Source organism: Neomonachus schauinslandi, chromosome 10 (genome assembly GCF_002201575.2).
Source record: "Neomonachus schauinslandi chromosome 10, ASM220157v2, whole genome shotgun sequence".
In the NCBI taxonomy this organism is placed as follows: Eukaryota; Metazoa; Chordata; class Mammalia; order Carnivora; family Phocidae; genus Neomonachus; species Neomonachus schauinslandi.
Window position 1 is genome coordinate 124760138 of NC_058412.1, and position 20184 is coordinate 124780321.

General features: G+C 49.7%; 1 protein-coding gene and 1 pseudogene across 2 annotated transcripts in view; both read left to right on the forward strand.

Annotated features, from left to right (window-relative positions):
- Positions 1-8348, forward strand: part of LOC110579535 — a 10924-nt pseudogene extending 2576 nt beyond the window's left edge.
- Positions 1-20184, forward strand: part of EYA2 (EYA transcriptional coactivator and phosphatase 2) — a 184192-nt gene that overhangs the window by 139353 nt on the left and 24655 nt on the right. For both annotated transcript variants that reach the window (XM_021689061.1, XM_044918691.1), the window contains exon 10: positions 16383-16441. In XM_021689061.1, coding sequence (XP_021544736.1) covers positions 16383-16441 — 59 coding nt within the window. The remainder of the gene's footprint in view (positions 1-16382; positions 16442-20184) is intronic.

Sequence of the window (20184 nt, forward strand, 5' to 3'; positions counted from 1 at the left end):
CTTCCTTCTTTCTTCCTGCCATCCACTAGCCTTCCTTCTTTCTTCCTTCCATCCTGTCCCCCCATCTTGTATTCCTCCCATTAACTTCTGCTGCCCATCTTTTATGTACCAGGGGTTCTAGTCACAGAAATGAGCCAGGTGTGGCCCCTGTCCCTGAGGAGCCCGCCTCCCGGTAAGGGACACACACGTAACACACCATCATAGGACAGGTGGGCTAGAACTGCTCTGCTGGACATTCCCAAGGTGGCTCAGCAGCAGCCCAAAGGAGGAAGTGATTAAGCAGTCCTTCTGGTTGGGATGACAGGAACAGGGGAAGCATCAAAGAGGAGGCGGTGCTTGGGTATTAAAGAAAGAGTAAGGATTTGCTGGGGGGTTGGAGAAGAAGTACAGGAAAAAGACAGGTGTGAGAAGAGTATTCCCAGGCCAGGGAACAGCAGGTGCAAAGGTAAAGAGGCAAGAAACGGATTGGTATGTTTGGGGAACATACAACACAGCAGAAGTCAATACTCCTGCAGACAGATCCCATTTTTATTAACTTGTTTCACTTTCTTAGATGAAAATACATATCAGAAGTACCAGCGAGGCACTTCAGCAACTTCGAGATAAACTCTGACTTGCAGAACTTACAGTTCAAGAGTGATTGTTCAGGTCATACTCCATCTGTGAAGAGTACATGAACCCCAGAAATTGAATGTAACATATGTGTATGTGCACAAGTATACATCTCTCGATAGGGTAGTGGGAGCATCCCATTGCCCTAGGGTTAGGATTTGCCCCTATAGTAAGCCTTAAAACCAAGAGAAGGCCAAAGAAAGTATACTTGGAGCTGAATTAGAACCCAGCTCCTTGGGGCGCCTGGGTGGCTCAGTTGGTTAAGCGACTGCCTTCAGCTCAGGTCATGATCCTGGAGTCCCGGGATCAAGTCCCGCATCGGACTCCCTGCTCATCAGGGAGTCTGCTTCTCCCTCTGACCCTCTCATGCTCTCTCTCTCTCTCTCTCATTCTCTCTCTCAAATAAATAAATAAAATCTTTTTCAAAAAATTAAAAAAAAAAAAAAGAACTCAGCTCCTTTGTGAAAAGAAGTTTTGGCGTGAATACGAGCCCTCAGAGCTCTCTGCCCAGGGCCAGACAGCCTCCAGGTGTAGGCCGTAAGGCGGAGGGGAGCAAGGGTTGCCCCCTGGGCTGGTTCAGTGTGTTGCCAGTGGCAGGAAGAAAGCAGAGTCCTGAGAGTTCCCCGCCCCCACACTCGTCCCTGCTGGGGGACATGAGCACCCGCAGGTGCCGTCCGCATCTGGGAGGCCGTGGCACTTACGCCGAAGCTGGTCTCCACCTGTCCAAAGGCTGGGTGACTGCAGGAACTTCCTGTGGCAGAGAGCGATCTCTTTCCTCGATCCACCCCAGAATGAATGGGGTGCTTGGAAAAGCAAGGTTGGCAGAGAACCATGACATTCAAAGCAGAGAAAACACCTGGCGAATAAGGCGGTGGCGAAAGCACAGCCTTGAAGTCAGACTTTGGTGTGAACCCCATTTTGCCACTCGCTGAATGACCTTAGACACGGTGTGACTTCAACATTCTGGGCCTCCGTTGCCTCTTCTGTAAAATGAGGATGAAAACGTATCTCGTAGGTTGTTGTAAGACAGAGATGGAGTGTGTACAGCCCTGCTCCTGGGCACGGCTCCTGCACTGGACAGGGATGCCCTGCGCTGGCCCGGCTAAACGCTCACCAATGACCATGGAGATTGTGCCATTTGTAACCAGACCCGCAGGGTTGACCGTCGTTTGTCCTCTGCCCCTGGAGACCCGGAGCCGTGAAAGGTCTCCATCAAGCCTTACAAACACCCTGAGAGGTGGGAGTTGCGAGGAGCAAGTCCAGATCCAGACCTGGGAACAGATCCCCCAGGGGGTGGTTCCTGGACCCCCTGAGACTGCCTGGGCCCACTCAGCTTCAGAGGCCACTGGGCTCTCCCTCGTTGGCAGGTAAAGGAGGAAACCTTGGCAGCTGGTGCAGCCAGCTTCACAGGAAGCATGAAGCATTTCTACTAAGTGTCTACCCAACCGAAATGCCTGGCACAGAGGTGGATGCTATAGATACTTTTTGAAATGACTGATGGGTACAAAAAGCCAAAGGATGGGCTGCAAACTTCCCCTGTCCAGTGGGCCTTTATCAGTGGCAATATGAGGCAGTGGTTGAGAGCAAAGATTCTGGGACCAGATGGCCTGGGTTCATAATCCAGCTCTGCACCTGCAAGCTGTGTGACCTCAGGTGAGTTACTTAACCTCTCTGTGCCTCTGTCCTCATCTGCAAAACGGGTATAATAATACCTGCTTCATAAGATTACTCTGAGAATTAATTGAATTAATGTGTATAAAGGACCTAGAACATAATAGCATGACATAACCGATGGTTATTAGTATTATTTTATTATAATGATTTTCATTATCATTATGTGCATATAGAATCATCCCCTGCAAAGGTGCCAGGAATTTGTGCACAACCCTGTGCAGCCAATCGGGTTTCTTTCCCCCCATTTTACAGATGAAGAAACCAAAGTTTAGAGAGGATGAGGGATATGCCCAAGCTCACAGTAGCTGTAAGTATTAAGCCCAAGATTCAAACCGGAGTTGGCTGGACTCCAAGGCCTGCACTCTTAAAAAATGCAAATCTTCAAAACAAGAATTCATTCTTTCTGTTTTAAGATGCCCATAACTTTGATTAAAAATAGATTTGAAAATCTAGACCTTGTTGAGTGGCTGACATTTTATATATAGGCGGTGTCATTAGGAGCATTTCCAGATTCCAGCAAAAAGGCTCTCAGTTGGGGCAAGAGAAAGATGTGAAACGGAGGTCGCGGTGAGCCCGGGCCAGCACAGGCTGTGGGAGAGAGCGTTGGTACCACTTCTGCTCCAGGAGTAGCGCTGTCGGGGGCTTGCGACCTCCTTGTCCTCGTCGGTGTGCTTTAACTAGCCCCCAGGGCAGGGCCATCCGGCCAGGGGGTGTGTTGGCAAGTGGGAGGGAGGCTGCCGGTGGTCCCAGGAAGGGGAAGAGGTACTGGCCTGTAGCAGGCAGGGCCAGGAATGCCAGACAAGCCAGCACTGTGGACCGCCCCACGCGGGAGGAACCGTCGCACCCAAAAAGCCGGCCGCACCCCCTGGAGAATCGCAGCGCTGAGCCCTTGAGAGCCGTCCGCCGGCTGCTCGGTATTTCCGGATCACGCAGTGGACAGCACAACCCAGGCTTCAGGCGGCCGGCTTTTACTTGAATACCAAAAAGGAAAAAAAAAAAATGGTTAAACTTACGGGTTTTTTCCTACTAGTGTCTAGGGGGAGAAATGATTACACATTAAGCCAGTGGCTGGTGGCTATTATACCGGACAGAACAGAACATTGACCTCATTGTAGGAAGTTCTATCAGTGCAAATCTAGAATCCTAAATTTGTAAGACACAACCTGTATTTCCAGTGATGATGATGATGATGAAAATCATAATCAAAGCTGACATTTATTGAGCGCTTCTGTACCAAACATTGTTCTGAAGGGTTTGCACGTGTTAACCTGTGTAATCCTCATTGTTGTTACCCCCTTGTCTTAGTCTGCTCGGGCTACCACAACAGAACACCACGGACTGAGTGGTCTAAACAACAGAAATGAATTTTCTCACAGTTCTGGAGGCTACAGGTCCCCGACTGAGGTGCTGGCAGATCTGGTTTCTGCAAGGACTCTCTTCCTGGCTTGTAGAAGGCCACCTCAGTGTGTGTGCAGAGACCGAGAAAGGGGGCTCTCTGATGTCCCTTCCTTGAAGGGCACTAATCCTATTAGATCAGGGCCCCACCCTTACGACCTCATTTAACCTTAACATTTACTTCCTTAGAGGCTGCATCTCCAACTACAGCCACCCTGGGATTCAGGGCTTCACCATATGAATTGCGGGGGGAACACAGCCATTCAGTCCATAGCACCCATTTTACAAATGAAGAAACTGAGGCACAGAGAGGTTAAGTGAACAGCCCGAAGTCACACAGTTGGCAGTGGCAATATTCAGACCCAGGAGGCCTGGCTCCGGCGTCCACACACTTACCCACTATGCTCTGCTGCTCCCAGGGAGAGCAGTTGCCATCTGGCTTGGGAGAGAAGATTCCCCACAGGAAATCCAGACTCAACACATGCTGTAGACGACGGGTTCATAGGGACGGACAGAGCAGAGAGGGTTGGTGTAGCCGGGACGTCGGGAGAAAGACAAGCAAGGTCTGGCAGCCAAGAGGAAAAGAAATTCCCCCACATAAATGTACAAGACAGAAGACAGAAGCTCCTCCGTGACTTAGCACATCATCTTCACATCGTATATACAAAACAAAAGTCACACAAATAACAACAAGAAACCTAAGGAACCATGACAGCACAGCACCCTCACTCCCCACCCGGAAGGTGAGCAGAGCAATAGAGGATCTGAATGCATTTCTAGAAAGAAGGATGCGGGCCATAGCAGGAGCTGAGCGGAGGGCACAGCTAGAAATAATAAACACCGTCCAGCCCCAGCTGATACGACTGCAAGCTGTCCAGAGGGCCTGCCTGCACTCATTCATTCAGGCCTCACACCACCGCAGATGGTAAATACTGTTTCAGACCCCCATTTTCGAGATGGGAAAACATCGCACCGCGATGTTAACTTGCCTGGCGCTGACATGTACTGAGCTCCTGTGCCAGGCATCACACATGCATTTCCTCACTGAAATCTCACAAGAGCCCTGCAAGGGAGGGTTCTTTATCTCTATTTTCTAGATGAGGAACCTGAGGCCCATAGTAAGAGCAGCGTGGAAATTTAATCCCAGCCCAAGCCGACTTCAACACGGTTTTGAGATGACCCAAGGAGGAGAAAAAGGCATAAGATCAGCAGAGTGCAGGGAAGAATAGAGGCCTCTGTAAGAAACAAGATGGACCTAAATAGGGTTTTGGCTGGCAATACCCCTTGCCGGATTCAGGAGTGGCCAGGCAGGCAGGCGGGCCCGAGGGGGAGCGTTTTGACGAGCTGCCAGAGCTTCGGGAAGGATCTCGAGAGCTAGAGGGACTCCGGAGTGGCTGGAATCTGGGCAAGCCGAGGCTGCTTGCCTGACGCGCAGGCCTGATGACTAGCGTCTGATTTACGGTTCTGCGGGAGCTATTGGGGAGAATAATATTTCACCGTGTCAGCACGGAACTGCTCTCCCAGGCATCCTGCCCAACCGGCCATTAATGTGGTGCGGCCCAGGCCCCTTTGGTGCTCTTCAGATAAGTTAAACATTTAGACAACACAAGAGAGACAGCCAGGTTTCCCTCCCAGGGAGCAGGCCCCGCTCTGGCTAGTCTAGAGGCCGCAGTAAGCAATCTCACTTAAAAATATACCTGCCTCGAAAGAAAAGGAGTGGCCAGGGAGTCCATCTGGCCTGTAACGAGACTCGTTTTTCTAAAACAAATTTGTCAACAATTTCCCTTCTGCATTCGTGCCTCCAGGCAGCCAAGGACAAAAAGTAATGGGATCAGACCTCAGCAGGGCAGGTTGGGGAAACCCCAGCTGTCGCCAGCTTCATCAGAACGAGTTTTGATAAGTATTTGTCCCTGAGCTTGCTGTTCAGAACTGAACAATCATGGGAATGCTAAGTATCCAAACCTGCGGGATGCAAGCAAAGGACGATCCGGCCTTAAATTACATTCTTATTAGAAAAAACAGGAAAATCGAAAAGACCGCGAAGGAAGATAAGCCTTTGGCAAGTATGAGCAAGAAAAAAAGAAAAAGAGGTAGAGATGATAAACTACATCAAGAATGAAAAGAGGGATATTATTGTAAATTCAGGGGAAATTCATTTTTTTAATTATGAGAATACTGTACAATATTATGCCAATGAACTTAAAACCTAGATGAAGTTGACACTTTGCAGGAAGATCTAAATTACCAGAATTAACCCAAGGGGAAATTTAAAAATAAATAAAACAATGACTGTGAGAAATTGAAATGGCAGTTAAGGATGTACTCTCAAAAAGGCACCAGGTTGAGCTGGTGTTAAACAGGAATTCCACCAAACATTTGAGAAAAGGCTAAATCCCATTTTGCACAAACTACAAAGCAAAGAAAAAGATGAGATGCTCTCCCCCTACATTTTATGAGACAAGCATCACCCGGAAACTAAATCTGGACCTCGAGCACATGACAAACGGACAAATGGCCGTCATCGGCGAGGACAGGCAGGACACTCGTGCAGTCCCACAGATACTCTCACCCGCGCCCTGTGACTCTTTACCTAAGTTCCGCCTGGGCCCGCTCTGGGCTTCAGTTTCGGACCCCTGGTGAAAGAGGGATCTGGACTATAATTGGTACCATTTCTCAGGCCTGCCACATTCTTTAACACACTGTTTCATAAGAAACTGGAGACTTTGGGGGCACCTGGGTGGCTCAGTCGTTGGGCGTCTGCCTTCGGCTCAGGTCATGATCCCAGGGTCCTGGGATCGAGCCCCGCATCGGGCTCTCTGCTCTGCCGGGAGCCTGCTTCTCCCTCTCCCACTCCCACTCCCCCTGCTTGTGTTCCCTCTCTAGCTGTCTCTCTCTCTCTCTGTCAAATAAATAAAATAAAATCTTTAAAAAAAGAAAAAGAAAAAAAGAAACTGGAGACTTTGTCACCTGAGAGAGCCTCAAAGGGCTGACACTCCAGTAGCATTGGGCACACCCAGCACCTAGATCTTGGGTTCTATGACCATTTTCCAGGAAAAGGAACCAGGGCTCCATGGAGAAGTGGCTGATTCTAGGGCTGGGGGCAAGAAACACACATAATATATGGGAAGCCTCTTACGGTGCCAGAAAGTAAGGAAGTGCTCCAAAAACCCTACAGTGATGGAGGATGTCAAAGGGACACAGGAGCTCCTAGAAAGAGTTCCCAGTGGCCAAAGCTGGAGCACTTTGACTACTAAAGGAACATACTATTGGATTCTAAGTATTAAAAAAGTGCCCATGAGTCCACAATGATACAGATAATGATTAAACCAATAAGTAAGTGGAGGGGAATAGGAAAATCTCCCATGCAGAAAATTCTGAATCATTTTTTTTTTAAAGATTTTGTTTATTTCAGAGAGCATGCACATGAATGGGGGAGGGGCAGAGGGAGAGAGAGAATCTCAAGCAGACTGCCCACTGAGCGCAGAGCCAGATGCAGGACTCGATCTCAGGACCGAGATCATGACCCGAGCCAAAACCAAGAGTCAGATGCTTAACCGACTGAGCCCCCCAAGGAGCTCCCTGAAACATTTACTTAGATACTCCATCCCAGCTGTGAGCTTTGCATAGTGACTCCCTTTCAAAGAGTACAGTATGGAAAGGAGAGGAGAGTAACCTTCTAGCAGACAAACCTGATGGAGACTACCTGAGCCAGGTGGTCAAGGTCAACGTGAGCAGTGGTGAGTCATGTTGGTAGGATGCACGTTTGATACGATGCGGTGGGAATGGCACTTTCCTTCTGCAGCCCTGCTCACCAAAACCCATAACCCCAGTCTAACCATGAGAGAAACAACAACGAATCCCCGTTGAGAGACATTCTGCAAAACACCTGACTGGTACTCCTTGAAAGTGTTAGCAACACCAAGGAAAGTCAGAGAAACTGTCACAGCCCAGAGGAACCTAAAGAGAGAGATGACAGAATGTAGTGTGATGCCCTGGATGGGATTCTGGAAGAGAAAAAGGACGTGAGTGAGAAAACGAAGGAATTCCGAATAAACAACGGATATCAGTTGGGCCGTGCTCTCTCGAGGAGGCCCGGACACGACGCCCAGCCAGAATGGCACGATCTCGAAGCCCCATTCCCACAAGGACTGGCAGCGGCAGGTGGCCACGTGGTTCAAGCAGCGGGCATGGCAGATCCACAGAGGCAGGGCCCAGTAAGCCAAGGCATACCACAGCGACCACACCCTGCCTCGGGACCCAGCCAGCCCATCGCAGGCTGCCCCACCCCAAGATGCCAGGGGGCAGGGGCTTCACCTGGAAGGGTTACAGGTGCCCGGCATCCCTGAGAAGGTGGTACAGACCGTTGGGATTTCAGTGGCTCCAAGAAGGCCTCCCAAGTCCACATGGTCCCAGCAAACGAGTCCGGTGGCCCCCAAGAAGGGAGACAGCTCTGCCAAAGAACTCAGATTGGCCACCCCGTTGACAGGCCGGGTCATGCCCACATGGAATGTCCGTAAGGAGAGAGCCAGGGTCCTTAGGAGAAGAACCTCAAGGTATTCACCAGTCTTCACGTGGCCCATGCCAATGCCCAGCTCCTCGGCATCCAGTCAAAAAGAGCCAAGGAAGCTGCAGAACGGGATGTTGAAAAGAAAAAGTAAAGTGCCATTGGCAACTTGTGATAAAGAAAAAAAAAAAAAAAGGAACTGACATTAGTTAATAATGATATAGTAATGTTTGTTTATTAGTTGTGACAGGTGCACCATACAAATATGTTAGGCCGTCATTTAAGTGTCTGATTCTTGGTTTCATCTTAGGTCATGATCTCGGGGTCCTGAGATCCAGTCTCGAGTTGGACTCCATGCTCAGCATGGAGTCTGTTTTTCCCTCTCCCCCCTCTGCTCCGCCTCCTCTCTCTCTCTGTCATAAATAAAATCTTTAAAATGCATATATATGTAAGATGTTACATCTATACATATATAATCTTTAAAATGCATTTATATAAGATGTTATATATATAACATATACATATATAATGTTAACAATAAGGGAAACTGGGCATGGGATATATGGGAACTCTCTATACTATAATTGCAACTTTTCTGTAATCTAAAATTATTCTAAAACTAAAAGCTTTGATGTTAAGTAAGCTGCCCAGGATCACACACCCAGAAAATGGTAGGGCTGGGACTGAAGCCCAGGGAGGGGCGTTTGAACACCAACTACAGCGTCCAGGAGATATGAACCTGAACGTCTCTACCAGTTCTCTCCTGCCCCCGCGCCCTGAGACGCATGAGTGCATAGCGTCCTGACAGGTTGGTGGGGTTTGACTGAGGAATGCAATTTTCTGCTTTGCTTCTAAATTGCCTTATCTGCAGAGTTGGCCGACTATGAGCCTCTCCTGATGGTGAACTCAGTTCATTTTGGCCATTATTGTACGAGGCACAGAGTTCAGGCCTGTAGAATTTGAAATAATGATAATAGCAAGAATTATGCCAAACGTGGATGTGGCATTTTCTATACTTTTCAGAGTGCCTTACCTGTACTGACTCATTTAATCCTTTCAATACCCCAGGGTGGAAAATGGTGCTCCATAGCTCAGTTAGAGATAGGAAGCTGAGCGTCAAAAAGATTCAGTACCTTGTCCAAGATCATTCCGTTAATGAGTAGCAGGGCCAGAGTTTGAGCCTGAGGTCCAGAGTCTATGCTCTTAATTGCTATATTCTCTGATGGATGCTACCTTTAGAGTTTCCCAAGTTATTGAATAAAAGAAGAGATCGGCCATTATACCCGGTCTAGGTTAGTCCTAGAGGCCCCACAAAGTGGGAATATAGAGACAAGTTATTTGTCCTGATGTGAGGTGGAATTGGAGCAGTTTTTACAAAGAGGATTATATCAGCAGAGCCTCTTCAGGCTTTTGGCAAATGGAAAGGGAAGGAAAGGCATTCGAAATAGAAGGAATGGCAGGTGCAAAGGCCCTGCAGCAGTAGCGTATGGGTTGTTGAAGGAATAGCAGGAGGCTGCTGTGTCCGCAGGTGCAATGAGAGATGGTGGGAGATGGGGGCAGGGTGCAGACATGGAGAGCCCGAGTCTTTGTGAGGACGATGCTTTTTTTCAAAGGGAGGTGGGAGCCACTGTGGGGTTTTGAGCAGAGAGGGACACGATCTGACTCAGGTGTGAACAGGACCCCTCTGGCTGCTAGATGTGGACTGGGCTGGCAGGATGGGGCATAGAAAGGGTAGAAGCAGGGAGAGTGAGGAGATGACCCCATGAGTCTGAGTCAGGGGTCCGCAAACTTCTTCTGTAAAGAGCCGGATAGTAGATATTTTAGGCTTTGCAGGTCACGCTGTCTCTGTCTCGACTTCTCAGTTCTCACGTTGTAGGACAAAAGCAGCCATAGACAGTAGTAAATGAACGAACTTGGCCGTGCTGCAACAAAGCTTTATTCGCACAGATCAGTGGTGGGCCACATTTGGCCCACGGGTTGTAGATTGCTGAGCCCTGATCTCGGTGGGAGACACTGAGAGCTTGGAGTGGTGGGAACAGTGGAGGAGGTGTGAATAGTCAGACTGTGGACATATATTGACTATATATTGACTTATTGTGGATATACATTGACAGGAGAGCCAGCTGGATTTGCTGATGGGTTGGTTGAGGAATGTGAGGGGAAGCAAGGAGTCAGGGACTACTCCAGGACACATGCAGGATCCAGCCTGGTGTTGGGCATGTAATAGGTGACCAGTAGGTCTGTGTGTTGAATTAGCGGTGCAGCATTTCATGTACGTGTACCTCATATTTCCCAGAGATAATGTTAGTACCTGGAAAGCAAGAGCCACTTTTCATCCTTGAAACTTCCCCACTGTTGACCCATGCATCGTCTGATGTGGTTCTGGGCCCATAGTAAGTGTTTTTACAGTTTTTGTGATTCTGGGCCCCTCGTCTCCCTCACTGTGTAGTCTCGGGCGTTGTATCCATTTGCTGGGGCTGCCGGAACAAAGGACACAGACCGGGTGCCCGGAATGACAGGAACACCGTGTCACAGTTCTTGAGACCAGAAGTCCAAGATCAAGGGGCCGGCAGGGTTGGTTCCTTCTGAGGGTGCTAAGGGAGAGTCTGTGCCCTGCCTCTGTCCTCATGCTCACATGGCATTCTCCCTGTATGTGTCTGTCTCTGCATCGACATAAGGACGCCGCCGTATTGGATTAGAACCACCAACCTAATGATCTCACCTTAAATTGATTATCTGCAAAGAGCCTATTTCCAAATAAGGTCTGTTCACATGTCCTGGGGGCTAGGGTTTCACAATCACAATTCAGCCCATAACAGGCAAGTTTCTGCACTTCTCCCCACTTCGTTTCCTCCTCCATGAGATGTCAACAGTATCCCCCTTAATATATGCAAAGTGCTGTCATAATCCCAAGGTCCTGGGATTGAGTCATGCTTTGGGCTCCCTGCTCAGCAGGGGAGTCTGCTTCTCCCTCTCCCTTTGCCCCTCCCCCCTACTCGTGTGCGCTCGCTCTCTCTCTCTCTCGTGCTCTCTGTCTCTGGCACATTGGGAACCTAAATGTCCTTCAGTGTTAGATCCTGTCTGTCTCCTTCCCATGAGATATCTTCTGTTTTCAAAGGCAATGCATATGTGCATTATCCTTATAGAAAAAGAGAGAGTGAAGGAGGGAGGGAGGAAGCATTTCAATGAGTTTAAAGCCTCCTTTGACCACTAACCCAATCCCAGTGCTTTCCCAGATAGAACTGCTGCTTCCAATTAGATGTGTAAGCTTCCAGATCTGTCTTTTCCCATCTATGTATATGTATATATCCATATAAAATATTTTACTTTCTTTTTAATGGGTTTTTATAAATACAGTTGGCCCTTAAGCAACACGGGGTGTTTTTTAAGATTTTTTATTTATTTATTTGAGAGAGAGAGAGCAGGGGGGAGGAGCAGAGGGAGAGGGACAAGCAGCCTCCCCGCTGAGCAGGGAGCCCAACGTGGGGCTGGATCCCATTGACCCCGAGATCATGACCTGAGCCGAAACCAAGAGTCAGATGCTCAACCAATTTCCAGTTGAGCCACCCGGGCACCCCAACATGAGTTTGAATTGCATGGATCCACATATAAGCAGATTTTTTAATAAATACAGCACAGTGCTGTAAATGTATTTTCCTTATGATTTTCTTAATACTTTCTTTTGTGTAGCTCACTTTATTGTAAGAATACAGTATACAATACATATAATATATAAAATATGTGGTAATTGTTTATATTACCAATAAGGCTTCCAATCAACAATAGCTATTACTAGTTAAGTTTGGGGGGAGCCAAAAGTTATACACCAGTTTTTGACTGCATGGGGGTCAGCACCCTGAACCCCCATGCTGTTCCTGGGTCAACGGTATATATATGATGTGATACTGGATGTATCATTCTCCAGCCTGCTTTTTTTCCCACACCATAGAATGTCTTGGAAATATTTCCATGGGCTAACATAAAAATCAACCTCATTCTTCTGACCCGCCGGGTAGGATTCCACTGAATGGACATACCACATTTTATTTAGCGATGATCCAGGTGAGGGAACTTTAGGTATTTTCCTGTTTCTCACTGGGATGATGGACATTCTTGCACAAGGCGATGTGCGGGTGTTTCTCTGGATCAGGAAGTGTAAATTCCTCATGGCTGGGATTGCATCAGGGCCCAGGTCTCTCACCCAGGTCGAGGCATGGGAACCCTTCCTCTGTCTTTACAAGTAGGTCCTGCTTGGACCCCCCAGGACGATCACACTCGACCCTAAAGAGGCCAGAAGCACCCTAGGCTGTGAAAAGCCAGCATCCCACCTTCGAGGCCTGCCCCCCATGCAGGAAAATTGCGGGGCATAGGATCTTCCTCCCCCAAAGCTCCCTTCCTCGGCGTTGTCCCACTCCCCTCTTTGCCAGCCCAGGCTTAGCAGGTAACTGGATCCAGGTCAGCTGGTAGAGTATGAGGTAGCGTCTAGCTGAGCGTCATGGTATTTTATTAAGTCCGAAATGTGATCGCTACTGTTGTCACCCTTTAGCGCCCCCAACAATCCCCTTGCAAATGAGAAAACCAGAGCCTCCCACATGCCTTTCCCCTGACATCAAGGAAAGCACAGGGAACCCTGCCCAGGGGCCTGAGCCCGTGTGACCCCTGGAGCAGCTTTCGAGCTTGAGGCAAGGACTGGGGGGCACAGGGAGGTGTTTTTCCAATTTCAGGCAAAGCAATGGATGGGGGAGAAGTCTGCTACTAATTTTGTTTTCTCTGTGCCTGGGTCTTCAAAGTCAGCATTGGCTTTTAAAGACGGTTTTCATGAACATATCAGGCTTGCTGGTCGAGGACCCTTCCATCTATATAAGATTTCTGTGGCTCAGAGGGCTCCAACTAGTGTGCCCACTGGGGCCATGTAAGCAGGTAAGTGAAGGGAAGAAAACCCAGATGAGACTGTAGACCCTGGAAAGGGCTAAGGATGGTTGGGACAGAAGAATGCAAGCCCCACAGAGCGTGTAAAGTCTCAGAGTAGCGAAAATCTGGAAAGAGAGAGAGAGTGAGAACAAGCAGGGAGAGAGGGAGAGCGAGAAAGAGAGGTCACCTGAGTTTATGTATTGGCTTCTGTTCCAAAAAAATGTTTCAAGCCTAGTGTGGGCTGAACAAGCTACGTCTCCAGGCCAGCTTGCAAGCTCTTCCCTAAGTGAGCTTATCAACACAGAAGAGTTGTCAGCCTGGTTCCTTTACTCCTCGAGAGCAGCACTGTCCACTAGAATTTTCTGTGATGATGGGAGTACGTGCACCATCTAATACAGTAGCCACTGGCTACCTGTGGCTACAGAGCACTTGAAATAGGCCTAAGGAACTAAATTTTTTATGCTGTTGAATTTAAATTTATTTAAATATAACTTATCAGTAACCACATGGGCTAATCACTACTGTATTAGACAGCATGACTATAGAATCTTTCAAGTTAGGGTGTACCATCGTGCTCGACTATTTTACGAAAGGACAGTCCCTCTTGGGGAGGGGCATCAAGTATACTTGAGACCACCAAGCATCGATGAGAAGCCCGGGTACATGGAAAGAAAGGAAATGCGGAATGAGGAACAGTAGAGGCTTAGGGGTAAGCTAGCTCGAGTGGTCACTCAGTAGCCCCAGTTTTTTCCCAATGCTCTCCAGAGAGCGTCTCAGTTGGGTTCACCACTTAACATCCGCCATGTTCTTTGCCCTCTGCTCCGACTTCCACCTGCCCACGTGGTGGAACTTCCCCACTGCCCTTTCCATCCAGGCCTGTCAGAGCACACTGCTGCCCATGCCCAGGCATTGTCCCGGGCCCATGGATGTGAGAGGTCTCACTGTGCCACAGAGCTGTGGGCCAGAGTGTGCCAGGGACTCTGGAAGGGAACCTCACCTTCCGGCAAACCCCTTTTGAATCCAGAGCCCTTTCACGGGACCAGAGAGAGACCAGTGGCCACACCACCCCTTTCTCCAAGGTTCCAGCCTCAATCCCCACAGAGTGGCCCAGGCTGCCCCAAATGCCACTGTCCCCACCCCCACCCCACCCCCACATCTCCATAACAACATGGTTACTCCTATAGGTCTTTTAAAAATTAATGAGGGACGGGGTTCCCATCATCCCTACCCCCCGCAGAGCTCCTGGTCTCAAAGATAAATTCAAGCCTTTTCCTTATGTAAAAAGAGATGGTGCTCAAAATGTTGAAAGCACCTTTTTTTTTTCCAGATTGTACCCTCCTACCAACAGTCCAGAGATGTCACCGCCAATTTTTTTCTTAGCGTCAAGCTCAGAGTTCCGTATGCTTCTCCTCTCCCTAGCAGTGTTTCCCAGGAGATACCTGCCCCCTGAAATTACCTTGCAACCAAAATGGGGACATTTATAAATCTTCATACAATAATAGAAACTAACATTCATGCCACACCTGCTCCGTTCCAGCCCCTGCACCGGATGCTCTGCGCCCAGCACCTCCCTTCTCCTCACGCCAAGCCTGTGAAGGAGGTTCCGCTGTCTCTCATTTCCCAGCCCGACCTCTGAGGCTCAGGGTGGTTATGCCACCAGCTCGAGGTCACACAGCCGGAGCCGACTCTGAACCACACGACTGTGTTCTCTTACCGTTCTGGAGGTCAGAAGTCCAGAACCAGTCTCCCTGGGCTGAAGACGTTGGCGAGGCTGGTTTCCTCTGGAGGCTCTGAGGGAAGGAGTCTTGGCCTTTTTTGGTGTCTAGGGGGCACCTGTATTTCTGGACTTGTGGCTTCTTCCTCCATCTACCGTGTACCCCAGTGCCACCCCAGTCCCCTTCTCCTTTCTGTCTTCAAATACCCCTCTGCTTCTTACTTACAGGACCCCTTGTAATTACATTTAGGGCCCACCTAGATAATCCAGAATAATCTTCCCATCTCAAGACCTTTAACTGAATCACATCTTGCAAAGTCCCTTTTGCCATATAAGGACCCTGGGATTAGGGCATGGACATTTGAGGGTGGGGGGCATTATTCAGCTTACCACAGTCATGGTGGCCTGGTTTCTGGTTACAGCTGGGGCTGGATCCAGGGGATCAAATATACTGTGATCAGGGCTTCATCCCTGTCTCCAGCTCTCAGATCTGCTTTTCTCCAGGCTTAATCCCACCGTGTGGCAGCTACAGTGAAGGAGAGGCCCCTTCCCCAAGGTCTCAGCCCAAGTCCCAGGGCCGGCTCTCACTGGTCCTGTTTAGACTACATGCTCATCTTTGACACAGTCACCAAGGCCGGGTCTCTCCGCTTGGTCAAGCCTGGGTCATGTGCCCTCCTTCGTCATGCCCTCCCCTCTATCTTAGCTCACATGTGCTAGGGTGTTTCTCCAAAGAGAACGGAGAGATCTGTGAGTGGTGGAAAGCAGCATGGCTCTGGAGTCTGTTGGCTGGCAAGCATTATACATTATGCATTATACAGTATAATCAGTACCCAATCAATGCTGACCGCAGATCATGGGACACAGAGGAGGGCTGGGGGCGGGGGTACCTCCAGAATGAATGTTGACGAATACAAGGTTCACTAAGCGGATGAAGGCAGAAGAGCCATCCGAGCAGAGAATGTACCCTGATTAAGGCAAAGGCCTCGACTGTGGGGCCAGGGTGACCGTATGTCCTCACATACTCAGGGGCGGAGCGCGGTGGTCCTATTTTGCGCCTGTCTTCCCAATGTAATCTTAACAGCAGCCCCCTTTACTTGCAAAACAATCTGGGTTTGCATGATAAATTATATGGTCTCTCCCCCTGAACAGCCAACCTCATTTATAAGGGTACCAAAGGCAAAAGAAGGGATGACACTTAATGGGAGGTCACTAACCTTTAGTGGCAAAGCTCACGCTAGAATTCAGGACTCCTGACTCCCAGGGCAGTGCTCAGCTTATGAAACCAACTCTCTCAGAGACTACATCAGATTAATCAGTCATGGGACGCCTTGGTGGCTCAGTCAGTTAAGCGGCTGCCTTCAGCTCAGGTCCTGATCCCAGGGTCCTGGGATCGAGTCCCATGTCGTGCTCCCTGCTCAGCGGGAAACCCGCTTCTCCCTCTGCCTGCCGCTCCCCCTGCTTGTGCTGTCTTTTTCCCTGACAAATAAATAAATAAAATCTTTAGGGAAAAAAAAAAAAGATTAACCAGTCATCCTTCTCCTTCTTTTTCTCTTCTTACCACATTCTCCATAGGATTGTGACCAGATCCACGTTGACGATGTCTCATCCGATGACAATGGGCAGGACCTAAGGTAGGAGTTTGGGGAGCCAAAACTGCCCCTTTTGATTGGTTATTGAGCTTACCTTTCACCAGAAGCAGAGAGGAGGGGCAGGCTGGGTTATCAAGATGAGTGCACCTGCCTGGGTCAGAACCCAGGGTCACAGCCCCGACCCCCCACCCTGCAGCCTCGTCAGCATCACCTCCAATCACAGAGGCTGAGATTTCCACAGACTCTCTGTGACTCTGCTTATGTTTATCTCTCAATGGTTTCTTGTCTGCTTCCCAAAGTAATGCATGCATATTGTAAAAAATTCAAATGCCACTTCTAACCTTGCCTCCCAGAATCACCATCACGAAGAGTTTGGCACCCCTTCTTCAAAGGTTTGAGTGCTTCATTAGCATACATATATTATTTAATATAAACGTCGATACAGTCGCTACTCAAAAAATATTTCTTGACTGAGTAAGCGGTATGTCTAGTTTCTAGGGGACAACACTCCTAGGACATGGATTCCAGAAATAAGGTACCCAACTGCTCAAAACGAGACAGCTTTCAGAGGAATGTGGCTGGAATGTTCCAAGCCTGCCCCTGAGAAAACCTTATAAAAATGGAACCAGAGTTAATCTGTGCTTATCCAAAATTATCCCAGCCTAGTACCTCTTGGCCCATCAAAAATATTATTAGACTGCATGATGTTTCGCTTATGGGACCAGTAACTTCACTTAGTCTTTGCTTCCTAGATGTGTCTTCCATCTTATTCCAAAAAAAGAAGTCAAAGCTTCTGTTGCTGGGCCCTGGAAGTCTTTTCAAAGGCCAGCACAACTAGAAGTGATAGGCAGGCGCCTGCTTCGTATTAATTAGCCATTCTGAAAATCCCTCACAGTCAGGACTGGCAAGGAGCAAGGCTCCGGTGCCAGCCAGGGCTTCTCCATTTATGGAGTAAATAAACCCCAGATCAAAGTTAATTGTGTCCTCTCCACAACGTCATAGCTGGGAGCTGCTCTCCCCCTCATGGCAGTGAGCAACCAGGGTTCCGCTTTTATAACGTTTCCCCTGTAGCTGGCTGGCGTGGGACTGAGAGCGGGTTCCTCTGAAGGCCATCTCATGCTGAGCTGTTTGGGACGTCACTTCCAGAACCCACGATCCAAGGATGGTTTTCCCCATAGACACCAAAATCTCCATGTATTCATTCAAGCAATCTCTTTTGAGTCCTTACTGTGTGCCAGGCGCCTAGCATCAAATGCCCCTTCTTTGGTTTTTTTCAGTTCACTGCAGAAACCAACCTTGGTAATGCCCTTATTTTGCACCACGCCCTGTCCCGGACGCCTTACGTGCATTAACTCCCTCATCTTCACAGTTACCCTAGGGAACAACACATGCTGTTCTCATCATCCCCATTTTACAGGTGGGGAATGGGAGGCACAGAGAGGTTAAGTAACCTGCCGAACCTCACACAGCCAGTAGGTGGGGGAGGTAGGATTCATGGACGTCCTTCCCTGCCCTCCTGTTCTCTTGGCAGAACATCTGGCCACCTCCCCCAGGGTGTCCTCGGAGTTTTTAGTATGTGTTCTTTTTCAAGAATCAATTTTCTGGCCTTTCCACACTACTCTGAGAGGGGCCCATACGGCGTAGTCCTGGGTTCCCGTTGCAACTTAAAGGAAACTTCCACCATGTCCGGATCCCTTGATGTCCTGCCACTGAAGCAGGAGGATGTCCTCAAATGCCTTGCAGCAGGAACTCACGTAGGTGGCACCACCCTACACAGAGGGAACAGTATTGGCGCAAACATCATGAATCTGAAGAGGACGTGGGAGAAACTCTGCTGGCAGCTCGTCACGCGGTTGCCACTGAAGACCCGGCTGATGCCTGTGTCTTAGCCTCTTGGAATCCTGGCCGGCGAGCTGTGCTGCTGCAGCCCGGGGGCCAGGCTGGTGGCCGCCCCACTCCTGGAACCTTCACCGACCAGATCCACGCAGCCTTCCGGGAGCCACGACCTCCGGTAGCTGCTGCCCCCAGGGCTGACCGCTGGCCACCAGAGGTGCCACCCTGCCTACCATGGCTGTGTCACAGACTCTCCCCCGTGCCACGTGGACCCTGCCACCCCATCCAGCAGCAAGGGGACTCAGGTGGCGGGTCCCGGCCCTGGAAGTCCTGCACGCCTGTGGCACCATCCCCTGTGAGCACCCACGGGAGGCCACGCCAAATCTTGGCTTCTGCAGAGACTTCTGAAGAGACTGAGAAGAAAGAGCAGGCCGCTGCTGGAAAGGCCTTGACCAAGGAGGAATTTCGGGGTGAATGGACTGTTCTGGCTCCCGAGCTCACTGCTGCTCAACACGAGGCTGCAGACGAGTCAGGAGGCACACGGGAGTCTACGTTCGAGGCCCTGAGGATCAAGTCGCCTGGGCCAGTGTCCTGGCCTGCATGCCCCAGGGAGCCCCCAAGGGGCAATTAGCTGTTGAGTTGGAGACACTCGCCGCAGGTGTTCCTGTGGCTCCTGCAGAGTTTTTGTTGTCACCACCAAAGCCTCTTCCCTGGGAAGAGTTTTCTGTCCAAGAGGAAGGCCCGGCCTCTGCTCCAGTAAGGCTGAGCCCCAGGCACAGAATGGAGGGTGAGAGCCGCATGTCCCATCACGCTGTGTTCAGGTGCCCCACAGGGAGCGTGACCTAGCACCTCGCACTTTCCAAATGCCCTTTGACCTCTGCAGCAGCAGGGGCCCTGAAGTACAGGGAGGTACGTGAGGTACGGCTTCCAAGTGTTGTTTCATTCTCGCTGCGCCGCATCTTTGTAAAAAATAAAATGTCTTTCTGTTTCCACTCTTCAGCTTATCCTAGAACATCTAGAAAGCGCAAAATAGTGCAAAGAGGGAAAAAATTAGCCAAACTTACACCCTGAGACAGCCATAGAACCATATTGACCTGTTTCCTTCTGCTCTTTCCTAGGAAGAGACTCATTGGGGGGGAGGGGGGCGGCACAGAGGGAGAGAGAGAATCTCAAACATGCCCAGTACGGAGCCCCACGTGGGGTTCGATCTCACGACCCTGAGATCACGACCTGAGCCAAAATCAAGATCTGACGCTGAACCGACTGAACCACCCAGGTGCCCCTAGGAAGAGACTCATTTTTAAAGCTTTGGGTCATACTATACACATATCCCTTGTCACACTCTGGTTTTCCCCTTCCAACGTTGATTTTGCAAACCTCTAGGAAAGCTTCTGGCGGAGGAAAGGAAGATTGGGGGGGGTGGGTCTCTGGCGCGTTGGGGTTTTCATTCTCACGTGCTGGTTGCCGTAGGCGGTGAGTCGCCCACACTCTCCCGTTCCAGTTCCCAGCTGCCACATCTGTCGTCAGCTTTGTGGGACACTCTGACTTGTCCCCAGTCCACACAGAGCACTTCTTAGGCCGACATGCTTCATTCGGAGTGGAGCATTGTATCTGCAAAGCCCCAGCGATCAACTCTGCCTAATTTAACAAATCACAAAAATTATGGTTATTTCTGTGGAAAGATACGGAGATGTCACAGAATGGGAAGAAAGGGTTGGCAGCCAGGCCTTACACGGAACACGGAGCAGTGCCGATTTGGGGATCGAAGTAGCAGGAACTAACACGTTTTCTTCCGGACTCTTCTGTCAGGATGAACCAGCTGCAACCGTTTTCTGGAATTCCCTTCTGGTTTCGAATTCTAAAGGGGGGGGCGGGAATTTTCCTAGCTTGGCCACCGCACCAGGGGCTTCCTGGCTCTGTGGGGCCTGCGGTCTCCTGGCAAAGAGCCCCCC